The sequence below is a fragment of the Chiloscyllium punctatum genome, chromosome 24, assembly GCF_047496795.1.
Source record: "Chiloscyllium punctatum isolate Juve2018m chromosome 24, sChiPun1.3, whole genome shotgun sequence".
NCBI classification, from domain to species: domain Eukaryota; kingdom Metazoa; phylum Chordata; class Chondrichthyes; order Orectolobiformes; family Hemiscylliidae; genus Chiloscyllium; species Chiloscyllium punctatum.
In genome coordinates, this window is record NC_092762.1 from 85609100 (window position 1) to 85631173 (window position 22074).

The following is a 22074-nucleotide window of genomic DNA, read 5'->3' on the forward strand; positions in this document are numbered from 1 at the left end:
GTTTATTGGGTCCAGGTCAATGTGTTTGTTGATCGAATCTGTGGATGAGTGCCATGCCTCTAGGAATTCCCTGGCTGTTCTCTGTTTGGCTTGCCCTCTAATGGTAGCGTTGTCCCAGTCAAATTCATGTTGCTTGTCATCTGCGTGTGTGGCTACTAAGGATAGCTGGTCGTGTCGTTTTGTGGCTAGTTAGTGTTTATGGATGCGGATCGTTAGCTGTCTTCCTGTTTGTCCTATGTAGTGTTTTGTGCAGTCCTTGCATGGGATTTTGTACACTACGTTGGTTTTGCTCATGCTGGGTATCGGGTCCTTCGTTCTGGTGAGTTGTTGTCTGAGAGTGGCTGTTGGTTTGTGTGCTGTTATGAGTCCTAGTGGTCGCAGTAGTCTGGCTGTCAGTTCGGAAATGCTCCTGATGTATGGTAGTGTGGCTAGTCCTTTGGGTTGACAATGGAACGAGGACATGCCGCAACCCAAAGGACTAGCCACACTACCATACATCAGGAGCATTTCCGAACTGACAGCCAGACTACTGCGACCACTAGGACTCATAACAGCATGCAAACCAACAGCCACTCTCAGACAACAACTCACCAGGACAAAGGACCCGATACCCAGCATGAGCAAAACCAACGTAGTGTACAAAATCCCGTGCAAGGATTGCACAAGACACTACATAGGACAAACAGGAAGACAGCTAGCGATCCGCATCCATGAACACTAACTAGCCACAAAACGACACGACCAGCTATCCTTAGTAGCCACACACGCAGATGACAAGCAACATGAATTTGCCTGGGACAACGCTACCATTATAGGGCAAGCCAAACAGAGAACAGCCAGGGAATTCCTAGAGGCATGGCACTCATCCACAGATTCAATCAATAAGCACATCGACCTGGACCCAATATATCGACCACTGCAGCGGACAGCTGGAACTGACAACCGGAAGCGGCAGAGACAAGCCACTATAAATGCCGGAGGAAAGATCACAGAAGCGCTTCACAGGAAGCTCCCAAGCACTGAGGATATCACCTAGACAGGGGACGAAACGTTTGCAACACATTCCCAGCTCGGCGAACAGAACCACAACAATGTTAGCCTTTATTTCGACAGAGCTAGAACACAAGAGCAGGGATTTACTGCTGAGGCTGTTTAAGGGTATTGTCTGATTGTATTTGGAATATTGTGAGCAGTTTTTGGGCCCTGTATCTAAGGAAGGATATGCTGGCCTTGAAGGAGGTCCAGAGAAGACTTAGAAAAATGCTTTTGGAAATGAAGGGCTTGTCATTATGTGGAGCAGTAGAGGACTCTGGGTCCTTAATGGATGAGGGGGAGCACATTGAAACTTACAGAACACTGAGGCCTGGATAGAGTGGATGTGGAGAAGATGTCTCCAGTAGTAGGAGAGACTAGGACGCAAGGGCACAGCCTCAGAGTAAAGGGATGCCCCTTTAGAACTGAGATGAAGAGGAATTTTTTCAGCTGGGGGCGGTGACTCTGTGGAACTCATTGCTGCAGAAGACTGTGGAAACCAGGTCATTGAGACTGTAAGGGGTTTGTGATTAGTAAGGGGATCTAACATTAGAGGGAGCAGGCAGCAGAATAGGATTGAGAAACATATATCAGCCATGATTTGAATGGTGGCGCAGACTCGTTAGGCTGAATGACTTAATTCTGCTCCTAAATCCTATGATCTTAATGACCTAGTGTTGCTTTGAGTGGACCATTGAATGTGTTTATTTGCTGCTGGTTTTTTGTTTGTGTCATCCCTTTTATTTTTCCCACTACCCCAATCCTGGCCCATTATTGGGAAAGTGTTTCATACTCAGCCTCTTCCAAAATGATAGGATACCAAAACCAAACATACATTCAACAGCCTGCTGACTGACTAGCCTCCAGGCTATTGGAATTGCAGTGTACTATTTCTTCCTCAGACAGCTCAACCTGTTTTATCTCCTTTCATGTTTGACTTGTTGGCTTTATTGGAACCACCTGCTCTGTATTCTTTAGAGGCCAAAGGACATGATGAAGTAAAACTGCCCAAGAATGTTTACCATGACAATCTAAAAATCTTACTAGGTATTAGATTAGATTACTTAGTGTGGAAACAGGCCTTTCGGCCCAACAAGTCTGCACCGACCCGCCGAAGCACAATCCACCCAGACCCATTCCCCTACTTTTACCCCTTCACCTAACACTACGGGCAATTGAGCGTGGCCAATTCACATTTTTGGATTGTGGGAAGAAACCAGAGCACCCGGAGGAAACCTTTAGTCACAGCTGGTTCAGCTGTCTGCAGTCCTAGCTGCTGAAGTGAGGAGGTATAGCTTGCCGAGCAAGAAGTAGCTACAACAAAGGAGCACCTAAATCTGTTCTCCTCTGTGCAAAGCAGCTGATTTTAGGAAAAATAGTTTTATTTGCACTGTCAGTAACACAAACCTTTCAAAGATCTATAAATGTTTTGATTTTTAAACAGTGTCTTTCAAAAGAAATGAGCTTTAAACAAAAAAAAATGAAGTTGTCATTTGTAGTCAGCGATGATGTAACAAAACTGACGGATGCTGCTGTCTTTTAAAGTTGACTGCTAGAGTTTGCTTTTATACTGACTGTCTCTCATGGTTTGAACCATATGTACGTAAAATGGACATAGATACCTGCATTATCGTTCATGGGGCCGTATTCACAGGTGCACTGTGCTCACCTTTCAGAAATCAGCTTCTTTGTTCCCATGGTGTAACCTGCATTTTCAAGGGTACTCCATGTTGCTGTCTGAGCTATTAGGCGATTGAATTAAAGAGCGTGTTTGGGAGATCTAGTCTCTGCTATTGAAATGTTTACCTAGAATGTTTATGTTTTATGTTCATTTTGCAGGATGATGTGGGCCGCGGGAGCTGTGGCTGCCATGTCCAGCATCACCTTCCCAGCAGTCAGTGCTCTAGTTTCTAGGAATGCTGATCCAGATCAGCAAGGTAGGCTATTTCCTTCTCCTCCTTGGACTGTGCAACGTATAGCAGGGGCGAAAATGCTTTAATGCATGCTGGATTCTCTTCCGAACGGCACTGAGAGTATCCAACACCAAATTGACTGCATCAGTTCAAGAAGGTAGCTCACCATCATCTTCTCAAGCCAGTTAAGAATGGGCAGTAAATGCTAAGTGAACCAGCAAAGCCCATAACCCCTGAATGAACTGAAAAGAGAGAATTGCCATTTTTTTTAAACCATGTGAGCCATTGTTGGAACGTCTAAGCATAGGGGTTGAATATGATGTTTCTATCTTGAAAATACCCAGGTGATTGTGAAATGCCATTTCCTGCAGGGTTTCTGTTTAGAGGTCTACTGAGGCAATGAAAGCCGCACGTTATGTCTCATAGTCATGTGTCAATATTACTTTAAGCAACATGTTCATGATATCATCACTATTATTGTGTGTAGATGTCAGTTAGCTGGTTTGTGATGCAGAGTGAGATAGCAGTATGGATTCAATTTCCACACTAACTGAGGTTACAATGAAGGACACTCCTCCTCAACCTCTCCCCTCACCTGAGACATGGTGACTATCAGGTTAAACTGCCACCTGTCACGGCTCTGTAATGAGAGAACAGCTCTATTATCCTTGAGGACTATGGCAACTTCCTTATTTATGCAATCTAAGGGTATACAGTTCAAAGACTCCATCTTAATTGGGGTCACCTTGAAGTATGGCACGCTCCTATTCTTCGTAACTGAATAACTTAATAACCCGAAGATACATGCCTGTGAATGTAATGTTTATATCTATCTGTGATCTGTAGTAAACATCGGTTGGTTTTTTCAATGTCCTGTTGCCCATGTCTTAGTTCTAATGTTATGATGGATAACATAAGCAATGCCAAATCAGATGCCCTACTTGAAGCAAAAATGCATATGAACACCCAACAACAGGTGGGTGTCTGATTGAATGCTTTACTCCTTAAGGTGATCTGAGTTACTACAGTTAATCTCTATGCCCTTGGAGGATTTTTTTTATTCACTCGTGGGGTGAGTGTATCATTGGCTTGGCTAGCGTTTATTGCTCATCTTGAGTTGCCCTTGAGACCATAGTGGTGAGCTGCCACCTTGAATTGCTGCAGTCAATGCTCTGTAGGTAGACCCATAATGCTGGTAGGAAGGTAACTCTGGGATTTTGATGGAGCAGCACTAAAGGAGTGGCTATGTATTTTAAATTACGTGGTGCATGGCTTGAAGGGAAACTTTCAGGTGGTGGTGGTGTTCCCATGTATCTGCTGCTCTTGTCCTTCTAGATGGTAGAGGTTGTAGGTTTGGATGGCACTCTGTAAGGGTCTTTGGTGAATTTCTGCAGGGATGATTGAGAAGAAAATAATCGGTCACTGGTTTCAAATCACCATCGGGTAACTATCGTGTCTATGAGCTGTGATGCCATACAGTCTGTCAAAAGCAAAACGCTTCTTCAAAAGCTGGTAATCAGAAAATGCAGAAATCGTGTGCATCTATAAAGAGGAAAACTGACTTCATGCTTCACATTAATGACTTTTCATCAGGACTGGAATATATTAATGTTTTAATAGGTTCTCAGCAAACAGAGGCTGAAGGTGACATGGGTACGAATTAGAGAGAAGCACTGATCTGGAGTAGGACAGGAGTGACTAAATAACAAGCAGTGATGGTGCAAGACAAAAGTAGATGATAGTGGGACAGGGCAAATGTTGAATCTTGAGCAACTGTAACTGACAACATCCTGTCACGAATTTCCCACACTTGTGCTTTGTGGTAATGTAGGGTTACTAGACCTCAGAACCAGGGTTCACAGGGTATGAGTGGAGGGGACAACAGATTAGTACTTGCAATTCAAAAAAACTTTTCGTTTTTTTTTCGCAATTTAGTTTGCAATTCACTTTAGCTTGAGCACAAGTAAATTCGTCGTATCCATTCAATACTTAACAGTTGAAACGTGAAGAGTTTAGCAGAGCAGAGTCCACTGGCTGAATGGCCTACTTCTGCGCCTATGTCTTATGGTCTTAAAAGGATTTGTATATGAGATGGTCTTTCCCTTCCCTTACAGGAGTTGTGCAAGGAATGATAACTGGAATCAGAGGATTGTGTAATGGCCTTGGTCCGGCACTATATGGATTTGTATTCTACCTTTTCCATGTGGAGTTAAATGAAATGGGAGATGTTGATAACCCAGGCAAAGTTCCAAAAGGAAACATGCAAAATCCAACTGATGAGGTAAAGTTAGCTTAAGGCAGCAATGCCCACAACCGATGAATGAGTTTTTTTTAAAGAAAATTAAACTGTTTCAGAAAGTGGGAGATCTTGGCTTTGAGTAGAGACAATAAGTACAAAAGTCAAGAAAATTATGCTAAACAATTATAGAGCACTAGTTAGACCCCAGAGGGAATATAATGTTCAATTCTGGGCACCATATTTTGGAAAAAGAGAAACTGATTGCACTGTCTGATTGGCAGATAAAGGACACAAATTTAAGGTCATCAGCAAAAGAACTGGATAAATTATATTATTCAGTCAGTTTTGATCTAGAATGCATTTCCTAAAAGTAGAGTAGCAAATTGATTTGGGAGGAGCTTTTAAAAGGGAACTTGCTGGACGCTTGTAAAGGAAACATGTTTAACTGTAAGGAAAGAGCAGGTCTCTTGAGACCAATAGGGTATGTCTTCAAAGAGGTGGCACAGACAAAGATGAGCTGAATGGTCATTTCTGTATGATTATTAGACACCAGTTTGTAACCAGAGTATGATAAAGCTGTGTCAGTACATGAACATTTGAAATCTGTGGGATACCACTTCTGTCATGATGACTTTCAGACATCAAATTAATACCCAAATCAGCCTATTAAAATGGCTATCAAATATTAGAGGAAAAGCAGAAGCAATAATTTGCGTTTATGCAGTGTCTTTAATGGTGTAAAACGTCCCAGCACGTATTCCAGGGATATAATCAAACCAAAATTGGCACAACTGCATATGAAGATAGTGCAAGAGATGACAAAGTTTGGTCCAAGATACAAATTTTGGTAAGTGCCTTAAAGAGGAGGTGTAGAAGTTAGGGGAGGGAATGCAGGAACTTTGAGCATACACCTGATGGTAGGAAGTTCTCAAATAAAATGAAGAACTGAGATTGCTGGAAATCTGAAACAAAAACAAAGTGCTGGAAAACTCGGCAGCTCTGACAGGATCTGTGGAGAGAACCTGTTATAGTGAAGTGTCACTGGACATGAAACATTAACTCTCTTCCCTCCTCAGATGCTGCTCGACCTGATGAGTTTCTCCAGCGTATTGTTTTTGTGTGTAGGAATTTCTCTTGCTGACTTGACCTCCGTTTGTTCCTAAACCAGTGACACTAAACACAGTGTGAAAGAATGATTTGCCAAAGTTTGCTGTCGTGTTTCCATGCCTATGTTGCTATAATTTGGAGAAGTCAGTGTTGGACAAAGTTAAAAATTACACCACACCAAGTTACAGTCCAACAAGTTTATTTGGGAGTACTAGCTTTCAGAGCGCTGCTTCTTCATCAGGTGGTTGTGGAGCAGGATCATAAAACACAGAATTTATAGCAAAGGATTAGTGTCATGCAGCTGAAATATTTTAAACAATCTTAGATTAAGTCTTTCATCTTTTAGAATGGGTTTTCTAGTTTTGGTTCATTAATATGTAAACCCCAGATCTCCTTTTAAGTCACATTCTCAAGATAATTCTGGTTTTTCCTACAAAGGATGTCATCTCAGCTCTGATTAATGCATCAAAAGTGTGAGGTTAAAGTCTCTTGAGTCCCAATCTTGAGCCAGACTGGTTCTATTTCTAAAGTGTGATTTACAGAATCTTACATGGATTGACTGTAGGTTATGCATTGTTTTGTGCAAAATAAGGTATAATTCTGCAAATACAGATTCACTCCATAAACTTTGTGCATGCAGGAGAGATGGGGGGTGTGAGTCCATGTGAGGGTGTATGTATGTATGTATGAGAGAGAGCTTGGTAAAGTATAAGTGTGTGTGTGTGAGAGAGAGAGATCGGGTATAAGCTTGTGAGAGCGTGCATGCAAGAGACAGCTTGTGTATGAGCGAGGGTCTGTGTTAGTGTGTGAGTATGTAGGACTGTGTGTCTGAGAGGGAGAGTAAATCTGTCTGTGTCTGTCTCTCTCTTGCACCCCCCATTCTAAAAGATGAAAGACTTGATTTAAGTTTGTTTAATATATTTCATATGCATGACATTGTAATCTTTTGCTATAAATTCTGTTTTATGGTCCTGCTCCACAGCCACCTGATGAACAAGCAGTGCTCTGAAAGCTAGTGCTTCAAAATAAACCTGTTGGACTATAACCTGGTGTTGTGCTTTTTAACTGTTGCCTAAGTAGAACATAACTTTCAAATCTGAAGCACATTTGCATGCATAAACATCACTTTTCAACTTATTGATGTTCTTATTAATGCATGTGAAAGTGGTGAACATCAGTGAAATAAGAACATTGAAAAGTTATTTTGAAAAATATTGACAAGCTCCCTTGTGTTAAATTCTTCAAATTGAGAAATAAGTTCTTGATTTAAATAATTTTTTAAAAACTTGCAAAGTTACAACTTCAATAATCCCAGGTTTTTCTTTCCTTCTATTTTCTTTTGCTCCTCAGAGTACGATAATCCCAGGACCTCCCTTTCTTTTTGGCGCCTGCTCAGTCTTGCTGTCGCTGCTAGTCGCCTTGTTCATCCCGGAGCACAGTGGCCTCCCTCTGCGTTCTGGCAGCTGGAAGAAACATAATAACGGGTCACAAGGTCACCCCCACAGTCCACAGAGCACAGGCCCCGATGGCAAGGAGCCTCTATTACAAGACAGTTGTGTATGATGGCCAAGTGCTGCCCGCTCTCGGGTAGCTGGAAGTGGAGTTAGAGATCAGGCACGGCTGCAAAGCCGAGGTTTTCATTTTAGGAATACTAACATTCATATTTTTCTTTCTGAATTTTTGGAAGTTTAAAAGTTTGTCTTTTTTTTTAAATTTAATATGTTGAAAAACAATTCCTATCACCACTTTCTGGTCCACCTGATTTGGCTCATTAGAGTCTTGATGCTCTTGGGCTGCGAACAGCAGTTGGCACAACCTTGAAGTTCCTTAATTACAGGATGTCACTCTTCCCTGTTTTGCTGCCTTGTGCAAGACACCAGAAGTCAGTTGCAATCAGTTCATAAATTACTGTGCTACTTCTGACCAAGTTTCGTTTTTAAATTACATTTGTGCTAACATTTCCTGGAGATGTGAGTATCATATGGATGACTGCAAGCCAAATATAACACTGCTGGGGTTTGCCAAGATCATAACATAAATGATCCACAAACAAAAATGTATATTACAAATGGTTCCTCTGGCAGGTTGCCTTTTTTTTGAATCCTGGTGGTTGTAAATTCAGCTTATAGCTAGCTAGCTCAACACCTGCGATTCTGGGATCTAAAGGCAATGTATTGCAGATGTCTTATTTTATAGTGCAGGTTCACTCACAGCTGTGTACAATGAAACCTGTCATTCTAGTCTTGTGGCTAAGCAGCTAACTATTTTCAAAACTGACAAATTAGAATGAGCTCCAGTCTTGATCATTCATTCCTGTCCTAAAGTGGTCATAGTGACTTTTTCTCCTCCTCTACCTCCCATCCTAAACCTTGACTGTTTTTATTGATGGGAAATGGGGTCTTACTGCAATATGCCCTGTGCAGTTTTGTCTTTATTGCAAATAGGCTGCTTAAAGGTGTTTACCACTCTCAGAGAATCTGGGGGGGGCATGAGTACCCTGCAAGAGCAATTCTTTTATTTGAACAGCACTTTTTTTTGTCTCATAGGAATTGGGATAACTCTGCCACCAGACGATAGTCTTTTTTTTTGCTTTATAGGGCGAGTCGGTTCAGTAAAGAACAGGAAATGACTTGGAGCAACATTTAATTTCCTGGCCAAGTACAGCCTGCATGTGGAGAGTCCCAGAATTAGGTCATAAGGGAAGGGAAAATTGAACTCCAAGTCATGATCTGCTCTCTTATCAAGTCATATTCCTTAACCATGGAAACTGTCTACCTGTCCAAAGTCAGCTGAAAGAAGCCCTGTTGTGTTCTACCTTACGTTTTTGTTGTCTCCTTAATACAGGTCAGACTCAAAACTCTGGAGAGCTTTGGGCATGGATGTATGTTCTAAATAACCCTGTGTGTTGCAATAATTTGCTGAGGAGTGCATTTCATAAATGCCAGGTCGCAAAGGGAGTGTTTGTGCTGGCTCCTATCTGTTCAGACCAAACTTATCCAACTTTGAAGTGGCTGAATTCACAGCCCTCATGTCTGCAAGACACTTTGAAGCTTGAAGCTATCCGAAGTACTGGCTGCCTGGTCTTGCTCCTGAAATTAGCGGTAGACTTTAGAGAATAATTTGTATCTGGTTTGCTATGTACTGCCTCCAGCTTCATTCCAACAATTAACTTTGTCCATGGTATTTGAATTTTACAAGCGAGTGCATTTAGTCACTTGGATTTTTACACTCAAGTTTGTGTTTAGCCCTGATAGAAACTGGTTAATCGAACATTCATTGGTAAACCAATTCCCTGATTGCACCCTGATTTTAATTTGTCACCTTGAGATTTAGTTAAGGGCTCTTCTAAACAGTATGTTATGTATCCCAGAATTCATCTTCAAACTTGATTGATTGAGTTGAGGTTGCAGAGACTGTTGGAAGATGTTACAATTTACCTTTTTTGCATCCGTGGGTTGATTGGAAATCAGCCAGAGCTTCACTCCTGATCATTCAGTGCTTACTCATATTGAACATACATCTGAGGGATGTCGGAACCCACTACTGCAGACTCAATGGACATTCATGCAAATGGTATTATTCTGAAATACAAATAACATTTGTAAACCATCCAACACTAGAGCCTCTAGGAAAGGAGGGAAGAAAAAAAATGTCCTTACTAATGCTGAATTCAAAATTGTTTCCTTAATTTGGCTGTTCATTCAGATTAGAATCTTGCACCCTGTGTTGCCTAGGGCTTGGAGGCAGAGAATTTGTAAACCAGATTACTAACTTCTGAGAAGACTGCATTTTGCATTTTTATAGTTTTCATTTAGGAGTGAAAATGGGAGCCAAATGTCTCCCAGAGTGGAATGAGTCTGGGCTAGTCCAGTAATTATCTTGCGTCCTTTTTTTGGAAATAATGTATTCAAGACTTTGAAAGTTATTTTTTCACCACCCATGCCCAAATCCTCTGTCCACCAGGAATAACATTCCTGTGCCAGTTTTTGCTGGTAGTCTAACTACATAAAGCAAAATGTAGTTCTCATAAAGAAGAAACCTGTCACCAACTGCAAAGCTCTGACTGCCCTTTTGCAAGTGAAAATGAGGATTAAGCCTCCAGTTCCTTTTTAAATGTGCCATATTATTTTACTCTAATGTGCCCAGTTTTATTCTGACTGTAAACTTTTCAGCTTTGGTATGTGTTTTGAGAAGTAATGAATTTTTGTATTAAGGAGTGGGGAGGGGAAAAATAGGAATTACCATGGGTGCCTTTTTGTAAAATTGGTGGTCACTTTCCTTGTCGAGGTGTGATCAATCCACTGATAAAAGACGATAGGGAGATGATTGAACCTCCACTGTGGTCATTTATTTCCTTTTGACCTTTATGACTTTTAAGTTATACAATGAAAGTGACACACCAATGCCATTATCATTGCAATATAATGCCTCATCCAGAGTCCATTGGAATATAGCAATATGTCATTGTCACAATACATCTTTTTGCAATGTGGCTGTGCTATAGCCAATTACAAATTCTATTATCTGCCCCACCAAAATTACCAAATAATCTAATCTTTACCATGAGCCTGTTTTTGGATGAAGTCTTGGAAACCGTGACATGCGGCAACCAAGAGACCAAAACGTGGTGATGCCTTAACCTCGTTGTGGTAGTCAGGTCAATAGATGGAAATAGTGTTTTTTTTAAATGTGAACTTGCTTCTTTAAAAGAGGGATCTTAAATGGAAGGGTTTACTGTTGAATATTTGCAAGCTGAAGCTGATTTGGGACTCTGATAGAGAGGAAAAATGGGTGATACAGCAGCACCCTACTAAAGGTCCAGACACATTCATCTATTTCCCTGTCATGGGGATACAGAGCACTTTGAGAAAAGTGAGTGTAATCAATTTAGCAACTTAGACAAATTATGACTTTTGATTAATATTCATTACCCATATGACGAGTACAATCTGATGGGATAATAAACTTGGTTGTTGCTCCCATGTGAGCGTGAGAGGCTGTTCTCGGCCTCAAAGGATAATAATTGTACTTTTAACCAAGTACACTTAGATTCTACAAGATTATTTGTTTGTGTAACATTTATTGTAAAAGTTTATTTGATTATAGAAATATATATGAAAAAAATCCATATTGCCATTTCTAGCTTTATCTTCACAATGGGCATCAGTCAACTTGGTTTTAAAGTATTCAGCATGTTCACCTTATTCTGCAATTAGCATTACAGCAGTAATTTTTTTCAGAGCAATGTTTGCAGCAAAATACAAAGCTTATTGGTTTGGATAAAGTTTCTTGATGACCAGTGACCTTGAACAGTGGTTTTGTGGGTTATGTTTGTCCAAGCTCCAGTAATGAAGGGGAATAATGATTAATTTTACTTGTTTTCCCATCAATGCAAAATGGTTACAATAAATTAACAGTAATGGTGTGTGAGCATCGTGAGGCTACATAAGCATTGATAGAATTCGCCATGCACCTCGGAAGGTTCCAGGGTCCGTTCTTGGGAGACAGCAAATTGACTGCTCAACCAGGTCAGATGTTTGGAGCGTCAAGCCTGTAGTTAATTTGAGCGTTGGTCATTGTTCATTTGTCTTCAGTGCTTTGCACATGTCCTGCTGGGCATGTTAGCATCATAGATTTTAGGATAAGAAATGAGATCACTGTGCTACAGTATCTGATGCTGCCAGGTGTTTGTTGACAATCACGGCATCTAGATTCATGGCATGTTGACTTGCCATTTAGGTTGAAGTACTATTGTGACCACAGAAAGAAACTTTGTGTAGATTCCCAGACTTCCAGTTATCTTTAAATGTAGCCCTGCTGTGAAGTTTTCTAGGTGTTTTCTGGAAATGCTTTGTATTCACTAGTAGTTGTGCTTAGAGTGATTTAGCACTCATCCTAGTGCAGAGCAGAAAGAGTTGTGCTTACAATATGGAGACTGGTGTTAAGATTGAGCTAAGACTTGAAGGAAATTCCAACCAATTCCTCAATGGAAGTGGGGCAATGGAAACTCATTCTTTCCTGAAATGTGGCAGTGGAGATTGAATTAAAGTTTTCCAATCTTTCCTTAACCAGCTGTGTCATGACTGTCTCTGACTGGGTGTTTGTTGACACCACTGTCAGCTAATGAGTTGGAGTGAGGCAGGACTTGCAGCAAACAGTTAGCAGTCTGTAGAGTCTGTTTTAAAGCAACCATTATGAACTAATGGGAGTAAAATTGGCCAACAGCATACTGCAGTTTCGCTGGATTAAAAACATGATTTATTTCTGCAGAAATGTGTGGAAGATATTTGCATAATCCAAATGATGTGCATGAAACTAATCCCATTTGCCAAGTATGGTGCTCTCCAGACATGATTGATGGAAAAATCATTTAATAATCTCCATTCTGTTGGCATAGCGGTTCCTGTAAGCAGCCATCTCCAGGCTAGAAAGGAGGTCTCTGTTGTCAGAAACAGGAGTTTCACAACTTTGAACACACTACATATCCATGTTGAAGGGAATCAGTTTCTGCTCGAGTCAGTGTTTTAGAAAGGAACACCACATTTTTCATTCCATTCTTCTCTTAGACCCCAAAAAAGAAATGTCCTCTCATTGGCTGGGAGAGCAGGGATCCAGACATGGATTACCTTTGAATGGTGCTCAGTGATTGGCTGATGGAAGATGTTCTCCTCAATCACCCCCTACTGCTGTCTTTTTATAACTAAAGATGAAAAATGTTAACTTTGCTTTAAAACTGTGTCTCTCAAACTGCTGAAATCTCACTGCATTGATTCAATGTGAGAATACTCAGTATTAACTAATCTTCCATCAATAGGTGTACAAAATCAGTGCTGTCTGTTGAAAATTTTACCCTGCCTGAAGATATGTTTGGGAGAGGGGGAGAGAATGTGATAGAATATTATTGAGTTGGAGGGTAATTTAATCATGCATTTTGTAACAAAATATTTGTCCCATGGTTAAAAAGCTTTGGTCATGTGGAAGTTATTGCAAGAGTAATTGTTGCATTAAATGTTTGTATATTAAAGTGCCAGTAATTTTTTTTTTTGTTGGGAGAGATCAGTGCCTCAAATAACACTGCTGCCACGGCTTAGTGACTGTCTGTTAGCATATGAAATAGTGGTTGACACCCCAATCCTGCAGCAGTTAAGATGCTGCAGCATCAGAAGTGATAACTTTGAGAATAAGACTTTAGCCAAGGTGCCACCTGCACTGTCAGGTAGTTGTCAGTGTTAAAGACAATATTTTTGACAAACAGCAGGGGAATACCTTCTGGTGTCCTGTCCAATAATTATCACTCAAGTCATATCTTTTAAATAACATTTAAAAATTGAGCCTAGTCACATCACAATTTATGGAGATTTGCTGTGTGCAAGTTCCTTGGTTTCCTTTATTGCAATGTTGAGTGTGTTTAATGAGTATTTCATTGGCAGCACCATGTTTTCAGATGTCCTGAAACAGTGACAGGTACTAAGTAATTGTACATTTTTAAGTTTTTGTAGATTTTATTTTTAAACGAGGTTTCTTCCTGTTCTGTCATGGGTTCTGTTTACCTTGCTGCATCTGACAGGTCTGTCAGTCGTGTTCCTCTCTTTGTAATCCCGCATGTAAACATGAGACACCTGGTTACTACCCTGACAGGCTTCCACATTGACCAGACATACTGATAATGTCAGACTCTTTTGGCTGATCAGCATTGCTCAAGTTGGAGATTGATCTCTGTCAGCCTGCTCCATCTATAATTAGATGCTCCTGAGGTATTGCTCATTGAATTGAATTTTAAAAATGATCCTTCTCCCTGTCCATCCCTCGCTGTATTAACTTGGCTTTTTTGTGGCTGGCACAAGCCAGTCAGTTCATTTGGTTTAGTACTTATGACATGATCAAAGGTCATTTGGAGCAGTTCATTGGCAAGCATGCCAATATTGGGTTCCACACATAGGAACACGAGTAGACCATTTATCCCTCACATTTATCTCCTCTGTCACCATGGTCTTTGTTTTTTTTGTCTCCTTCCTGTAATCTAGCTTCCTGTTAAATGTGCATTGATAAATGAACATTGCAGGATTGCAATTAAAAGCTGAAGTTTTTTATTCTCAATCAGCAGATAGATAAACCAAAGCCTGCTAGGGCCCCATCTAACTGAGTAAAAGGTAAAAACAATGACTGCAGATGCTGGAAACCAGAGTCTAGATTAGAGTGGTGCTAGAAAAGCACAGCAGTTCAGGCAGCATCCGAGGAGCAGGAAAATCAACGTTTCAGGCAAAAGCCCTTCATCGGGAACCCCATCTAACTGAGTTAACTATTAGCTCCCAAACATTTGTAATTCTATTATTTACCCATAGCTGTAAGTTCCTTACCTGAGACTGATTACTGATTGTGTTGTGCCAAACAGAGCAGGACAAAATGACTAATTTTTGCAGACCTATTAAGTTAATAAGCTGACCCCTTTCATTTTGAATTGCTGGATATCTGATGGTTTCAATAACTGATCCATGTGCTGAAGGAATGTTTGAACCAGACTACAGAGCCGTGCTGATGCAGGCACCATTTGGCTGATTATGGAGTGTGTACTCTTGTGTACGTTATCAGAATATTTCCGAAACATAGGTCAGCAAGAGAGGAGGCCAGGTGTGCGTAAGGAGAACACTTCAGTCTATCTAGCTGAAACCGTTGGTCATCTCACTGAACCCAGGTGGCTGCTCAGTGTAGGTTATGAGCGTACTGTGGGCCCATGTTTGACAGGTATGTGGTTTTGCCTGTCAGGCAATTATACACATCTGCAGTGGCGGATTGTGCTGTTTCCATTTGTTTCAACCGCCTGCAGTTTGCCAAGTCACTTACTCCGATCTCTTGGGAAAACTCTTGGTCAGTATGAAAGGTTAAATGAAATGCTCTGGATGCTTAGATCCAATGATATTGCATTTGGTATCTGGGGCTAAGTGTATTGTTTAAACTCAGTTGGTAGGTTATCGTGGATCAGTTTAGGAATAGGAAATCTGAAGAAAATTTGGTTCTACCTGATTGTGTGACACAAAAATGAACCTGAGGTTGCAAAGGATGTAAAGAGTAGTTGTGCTGAGGGAATGATGCATTGTTCGAGTACATTTTAACTCGACCATGACATGCCATGAGACAGGAGTGGTTCAGGAGAGTTTCCCCCAAATTGTTTTCAGTCCTTCAGTGTTCGGTAGAACTCTCATCCCCTTATGGCTAGATGCACGTTCTTCTTGAGACGTTCCACAGTCCCTGAGACCTTACTGGAATCAGGTTGTGGATCCTGGAGTTGATTGAGTATGACCTGAAGCTTGAATGGCTCTGGTAAGAACTCTCTAAAGAACTCCACTTGGTGTTAGAAGGGTTGCATCAATTTACCTGGCTGTGTAAATACTCCCACCTGAAATTTGGATCAGGGGATTTCATTCATTTCTGTTCACTCAAGGGGAAGCCTGGTCTCCGGAAATTGAGGCTGGTAGTATTATCGCAGTTTGCATCATCATACAATCTCAGCAGGCTGTGTTCATAACATATAGGTTTGTAACCTGTGACATGGTGCTCTTGTTTCATCTTAGGAACTCAAGACCCAAGATTGAATCAAATATTAGAAAAGGACCAGCAATACATATTATTAGGTCTACTAGGTATCATAGGGACACGTACATGGATGTCATTCTGTGGGGCATTTTCAATCTCCTCCATGGGGCTATTAACCATTACCATTCAAATATGCCAGAAGTGTGTTTTGGACAATTGTAAGTATTAAAGATGGTAAATCCACTAACCATGTTATTGTACATATGCTTGTTTTTTTTTTCTAAAGTGAGCAGAGTTGGTTCTGGCTAGAAAGGTAAAAGTTCAGACTCATTGCATTTTGGACAAGTTGATCTCCCTTTTGAGAATTTTTACTCCGGGGTTGTGAAGACTGGAAACACATTGTCAGAAGGAAGAGTAAACAGGGTTTTACTGGCAAATATTGGGGCCAAGTAACATGTTTGTAGAAAATCCAGATTATTTACTGCACACAATGACTATGTGCTGTTGGGGTTGAACTGTAAGATACATGGTAGGAGCTCAGAGGGGCAAGTAAGCATTGGGAAGCGGGGTAAGCTGGTTTAACAGAACCTTATGTGACACTCATTAGGCTTTACAGATACAGTTACTATATTAACTGGCTGCATCTCCTGTTTCCCCGTCACTTCAGGTGTGACTTACTCAGCCCAGATATAGCTGCAATCCTCAGTTGCTGAATTTTGAGGATGGTAGATGTTGCTCTGATATACCAGCATATGAGAGTATGCACCTCATCAGTGCATTGTAAAGGAAAATATCTGCTTGGTGTAGTATTCACAAGACCACAACAATTCTTCCACGTGACTGTTGCAGAGTTGTTCGGCCTGACTGTTCTGTACAGTTATACCATGTTCATGTTTACAACAAAGTACTCTTGCCACCCATCCAACCAAAAGCATTTTTTTTCTTTAAATTGGTAATTATACTATCAGTTTCCCTTGCCTCCTGCTAATAATGCTCATATTGTCCATCCTCTTATGGCCAACTGAACAGGCAGAATATTTCCTGGTGCCTCCTATTGGGTCGACCCTGATCGGCTTGATCTCCTGAGCGTTCTAGTGGGGTTCACAAAAGCGGTTAATCTGAAGTAATTGACGATGCATTTGGTGTGCCCTAGGGTACTTTTACTATCGGCATCTCCCTAATCCTAAAAGCATTGAAATATATGTGCATATTTTCAGATTTCAGCTTTGCTTTCATTATTATGTATCCATGCACTATGAATTATATCCAGATTACTTACACTTCACTAGCTCAATTGGAGTAGTTACTCTCTCTGAGCAGGGAGTGCAAGTGGGTAACTATCGAGAACAATTGAGGCATTCCATTGTGAAATCTGTCTCTCTGGGATGAGTGACCACTTTGACATGAGAGGTAATGGGTGGTGTAGGGGTTCCAGAGGATGCTCAGTATCTTTGTGACTCTAACATAAGAAGTGAGAGAAACTGGGGAGAAAACTATCTTGTCTGTTTTAGCTGACATGTCATTTGGAGTTGTAGTAATAAGACAGTGAATTCATTCTCTGTCCTGATCTGTGCACTTTTACTAATTAGACTTTTTGCTATTATTTTTTCTGAAAATAAGCAATCAATGGCTGAGAATTGTTGCTGAGGTTATACTGGTGGTATTTGTTAGCTTTATACAAAAGACCTGCAGTTACCTGGGTATCTATTAACATCAGGACTGGTGAGGAATGGCCCAAATCATTTTCTGTTCTGTTCATTTTAAGTCTGTTCAATTGCCTGAATCTGAAAAGCTCAGTGTGTTGAAACTGCACCAGAACAAAGTGTAAAAAGACATAGACCAGATCTGTCTAATTTTAAATCCTGCTTCAGATGTTTGTTGTCTTACAAAGCACTACTCGTGAATTTCCCACATTTGATTAATTTTCAGATTTTATTTCTATTAAGCAATGAGAGCAACCATAGAGTACTTTAAAAAAATTATCCTATATTAATGCGAAGATAAAGGACTGGTTTGCAATGAACTGAGATTAATCATCCTGTTCCCTTTCCCAATCCTAAATTGTAAATAAAAAAACACAAGCGCTGTTGAAAAATCACTAGATTTCCATTGAGTTGTAACAACTGGTGAGCGTGTGGTGTCAACTGTGGCTTAATATTAGTTCATTCCACTCCGGAGACTTGAACATGAAACCTAGGCTGAGGAACTAGTGCAATATCAAGGGAGCGCTGTACACTCAGGAGTGCCATCACTCTGGTGTCATGCTGTCTTGCTCCAAAGGATCCCATGAAACTTTTCTCTGTACAGAGTCATTTGCCCCAGTGTCCCAGTCAATGTGTAATCCTCAACCAATGCTTGAAACAAATTATCTGGTCACTAACTCTCTTTTTGAGGAGCTTGTGTGCATATTGGCAGCTGCATTTCCTATTTTGCCACAGTGACTACAATTTAAAACACACTTTGTTGACTGTAACATGCTTTTAGGATGTCCTGAGGTTGTGAAAGTTGCTATTGAAATGAAAGTTATTTCTTTACCCACTGAAATGGTGAACAGTCAGCCAACGGTATTTTGAACAAACAGCGCATCTCCAGATTTGTTATCAGAGGTTTCTGCAGCATGCCATGCCAAGTGTTTAAAACAAAAAACCCTGCTATCAAACACAGCTTGAAATATTTGCTGTCTAAATTCTCAGACACTGGATTCAGTACAGCTCCTGCAAAAATCGCCAGGTGTAACATTTTAATTTGTTCTTTTGGAGGTTTTGGTTGAAGCTTGTTGCCTCCTTCAAATGTGCCTATCAAACCTGTACAAACTGTAAATAGGAATTGTCAAAGAAAAGTATTTATTAAAAATGTACATGAAACTGAATGTAAGTGGTTGTGACTGAATTTATTTACATCTTCTTCTATTCTACCCATTACAAAAGAAAATGCTGGAAAGTGACTGAAGATGTATTTAAAATAATGGGGTAGATTTACAGAAGATTTTCTTTTTCCCCTTACATGCAAGTCTGAAACTTGTCATCCAGAAAGGGTAGTTACAAATAAAACCAAATGTCAAGTTCAGGAGACACTGCTTTGCCCTGAGCATGTGGGACAGCAAGACGTTTTGAAGGTGAAAAGTTTAATGAGTAACAAGTAAACACAAGCAACAAAAAAGATATCAAGAATCCAGAGAAAGTATATTCCTATCAGGGTGAAAGGAAAGGCTGGTAGGTGTATGGAAAGATGGATGACTAAAGAAATTGAGGGTTTGGTTAAGATTAGATTACTTAGTGTGGAAACAGGCCCTTTGGCCCAACAAGTCCACACTGACCTGCCGAAGCGCAACACACCCATACCCCTATGTTTACCCCTTCACCTAACACTACGGGCAATTTAGCACAGCCAATTCACCTAACCTGTGCATTTTTGGACTGTGGGAGAATGTGCAAACTTAACACAGTCGCCTGAGGCGGGAATTGAACCTGGGTCTCTGGTGCTGTGATGCAGCAGTGCTCACCACTGTGCCGCCCATAAAGAAAAGGAAGGAAGCATATGTCAGGTATAGACAGGAGAGATCGAGTGAATCCTTAGAGTATAAAGAAAGTCGGAGTATACTTAAGAGGGAAACCAGGAGGGCAAAACAGGGAAATGAATAGCTTTGGCAAATAGAATTAAGGAGAATCCAAAGGGTTTTTACAAATATATTAAGGACAAAAGGGTAACTAGGGAGAGAATAGGGCCCCTCAAAGATCAGCAAGGTGGCCTTTGTGTGGAGCCTGAGAAAATGGAGATACTAAATGAATATTTTGCATTTTACTGTGGAAAAGGATATGGAAGATATAGACTGTATGGAAATAGATGGTGACATTTTGCAAAATGTCCAGATTGCAGAGGAGGAAGTGCTGGATGTCTTAAAACGGTTAAAAGTGCATAAATTCCCAGCATCTGATCAGGTGTACCCGAGAACTCTGTGGGAAGCTAGAGAAGTGATTGCTGAGCCTCTTGCTGAGACACTTGTATCATCGATAGTCACAGGTGAGGTGCTGGAAGACTGGAAGTTGGCAAACGTGGTGCCACTGTTTAAGAAGGGTGGTAAAGACATGCCAGGGAACCATAGACCGGTGAGTCTGACCTCGGTGGTGGGCAAGTTGTTGGAGGGAATCCTGAGGGACAGGATGTACACGTATTTGGAAAGGCAAGGACTGATTCGGGATAGTCAACATGGCTTTGTGCGTGGGAAATCATGTCTCACAAACTTGATTGAATTTTTTGCAGAAGTAACAAAGAGGGTGGTTGAGGGCAGAGTGGTAGATGTGATCTATATGGATTTCAGTAAGGTGTTCGACAAAGTTTCCCATGGGACACTGGTGAGCAAGGTTAGATCTCTCGGAATACACGGAGAACTAGCCATTTAGATACAGAACTGGCTCAAAGACAGAAGACAGAGGGTGGTGGTGGAGGGTTGTTTTTCAGACTGGAAGTTTGTGACCAGTGCCGTGCCACAAGGATTGGTGCTGGGCCCTCTACTTTTTGTCATTTACATAAGTGATTTGGATGCGGGCATAAGAGGTACAGTCAGTAAGTTTGCAGATGACACCAAAATTGGAGGTGTAGTGGACAGTGAAGAGGGTCACCTCAGATTACAACAGGATCTGGACCAGATGGGCCAATGGGCTGAGAAGTGGCAGATGGAGTTTAATTCAGATAAATGAGAGGTGCTGCAGTTTGGGAAAGCAAATCTTAGCAGGACTTATGCACTTAATGGTAAGGTCCTAGGGAGTGTTTCTGAACAAAGAGACCTTGGAGTGCAGGTTCATAGCTCCTTGAAAGGGGAGTCACAGGTAGATAGGATAGTGAAGAAGGCATTTGGTATGCTTTCTTTTCTTGGTCAGAGTATAAGAGTACAGGAGTTGGGGGGGTCATGTTGCGGCTGTACAGGACATTATTCCAACAGTGGCTGAACCATTGTGTGCAATTCTTGTCTCCTTCCTATCAGAAAGATGTTGTGAAAATTGAAAGAGTTCAGAAAAGATTTACAAGGATGTTGCCAGGTTTTGTGGATCTGAGCTACAGGGAGAGGCTGAACAGGCTGGGGCTGTTTTCCCTGGAGTGTCAGAGGCTGAGGGGTGACCTGAGAGGTTTATAAAATTGAGGGGCATGGATAGGGTAAACAAAGTCTTTTCCCTGGGGTCGGGGAGTCCAAAACTAGAGGGCATAGGTTTAGGGTGAGAGGGGAAAGATATAAAAGAGACCTAAGGGGCAACTGTTTCACACAGAGGGTGGTGCGTGTATGGAATGAGCTGTCAGAGGATGTGGTGGACGCTGGTACAATTGCAACATTTAAGAGGCATTTGGATGGGTATATGAATAGGAAGGGTTTGGAGGGATATGGGCCGGGTGCTGGCAGGTGGGTCTAGACTGGGTTGGGATATCTGTTCGGCATGGACGGGTTGGACCGAAGGGTCTGTTTCCATGCTGTACATCTCTATGACTCTATAAATGAAAAGGACGTGCTGATTTGAAAAATGGTAGATTAAGGCTCCTGTGGAGATTACTCAACAGAATGGACGAGTTTGGCCTATTTGTGAGACACATTCTGCCCATCAGTTGCTCAGTATTTTGTACAAAAATGATTCCATTGAGTGCAATAAAACAATTCAGAAAATCCCATGTCTTATATAAATGTGTTCAAAATTATGAAAGATTTGAAGTATAGCTAGGGCAAGACATTCCAGTGCAGGCAAAGTCAGCAATTAGAGCAAAATTCTAGGTAACTGGCAAAAGCAGCTGTTGGGAGATATTTTAAAACTGCTGTCTGAGGTGGACTGTCTGAAAGGGTAGTGAAATGGTTTAAGAAAGTAGCTGACCACTGCCACCACCACAAAGGCAGCTAGAGCTGGGTAACGCTGGCAATGCCCACATCCCCTGAAGTGAATTTTAATATCCAAATGGATCAGGTTTCAAGAATGAATAAAAACCGAGTAAATAATTCAGATAAGGGATAAACCCCGAAACTTTCTCATCTGATTGTTCTTACTTAATGCAATGCTGACAGTGGTGCATTTATCAGGTGAATGCAAAAGATTCTCCTTCAACGAACATCACTGAAACATGATCTGGTCACTATCGCATTGTTGCTTGTAGGAACTGGTTTTGAGCAGACAGGCTACAATGTTACCTAAATGAAATTGTGACAAGTTTTAAGTGTTTTAGTGTAAGTGCATCTCAAGATTGGTAAAATTATTAAAATATTTTAAAATTTGTCAT

At 41.0% G+C, this 22074-nt stretch overlaps 1 protein-coding gene across 1 annotated transcript in view; it reads left to right on the forward strand.

Moving 5' to 3' along the window:
• The window catches only part of LOC140494789 (hippocampus abundant transcript 1 protein-like), a 73937-nt gene extending 55246 nt beyond the window's left edge, over window positions 1-18691 (forward strand). The window contains exons 10-12 of the mRNA XM_072594386.1: window positions 2872-2969; window positions 5060-5226; window positions 7642-18691. Coding sequence (XP_072450487.1) covers window positions 2872-2969; window positions 5060-5226; window positions 7642-7854 — 478 coding nt within the window. The 3' untranslated portion in view covers window positions 7855-18691. The remainder of the gene's footprint in view (window positions 1-2871; window positions 2970-5059; window positions 5227-7641) is intronic.
• The last annotated feature ends 3383 nt before the right edge of the window (window positions 18692-22074 follow it).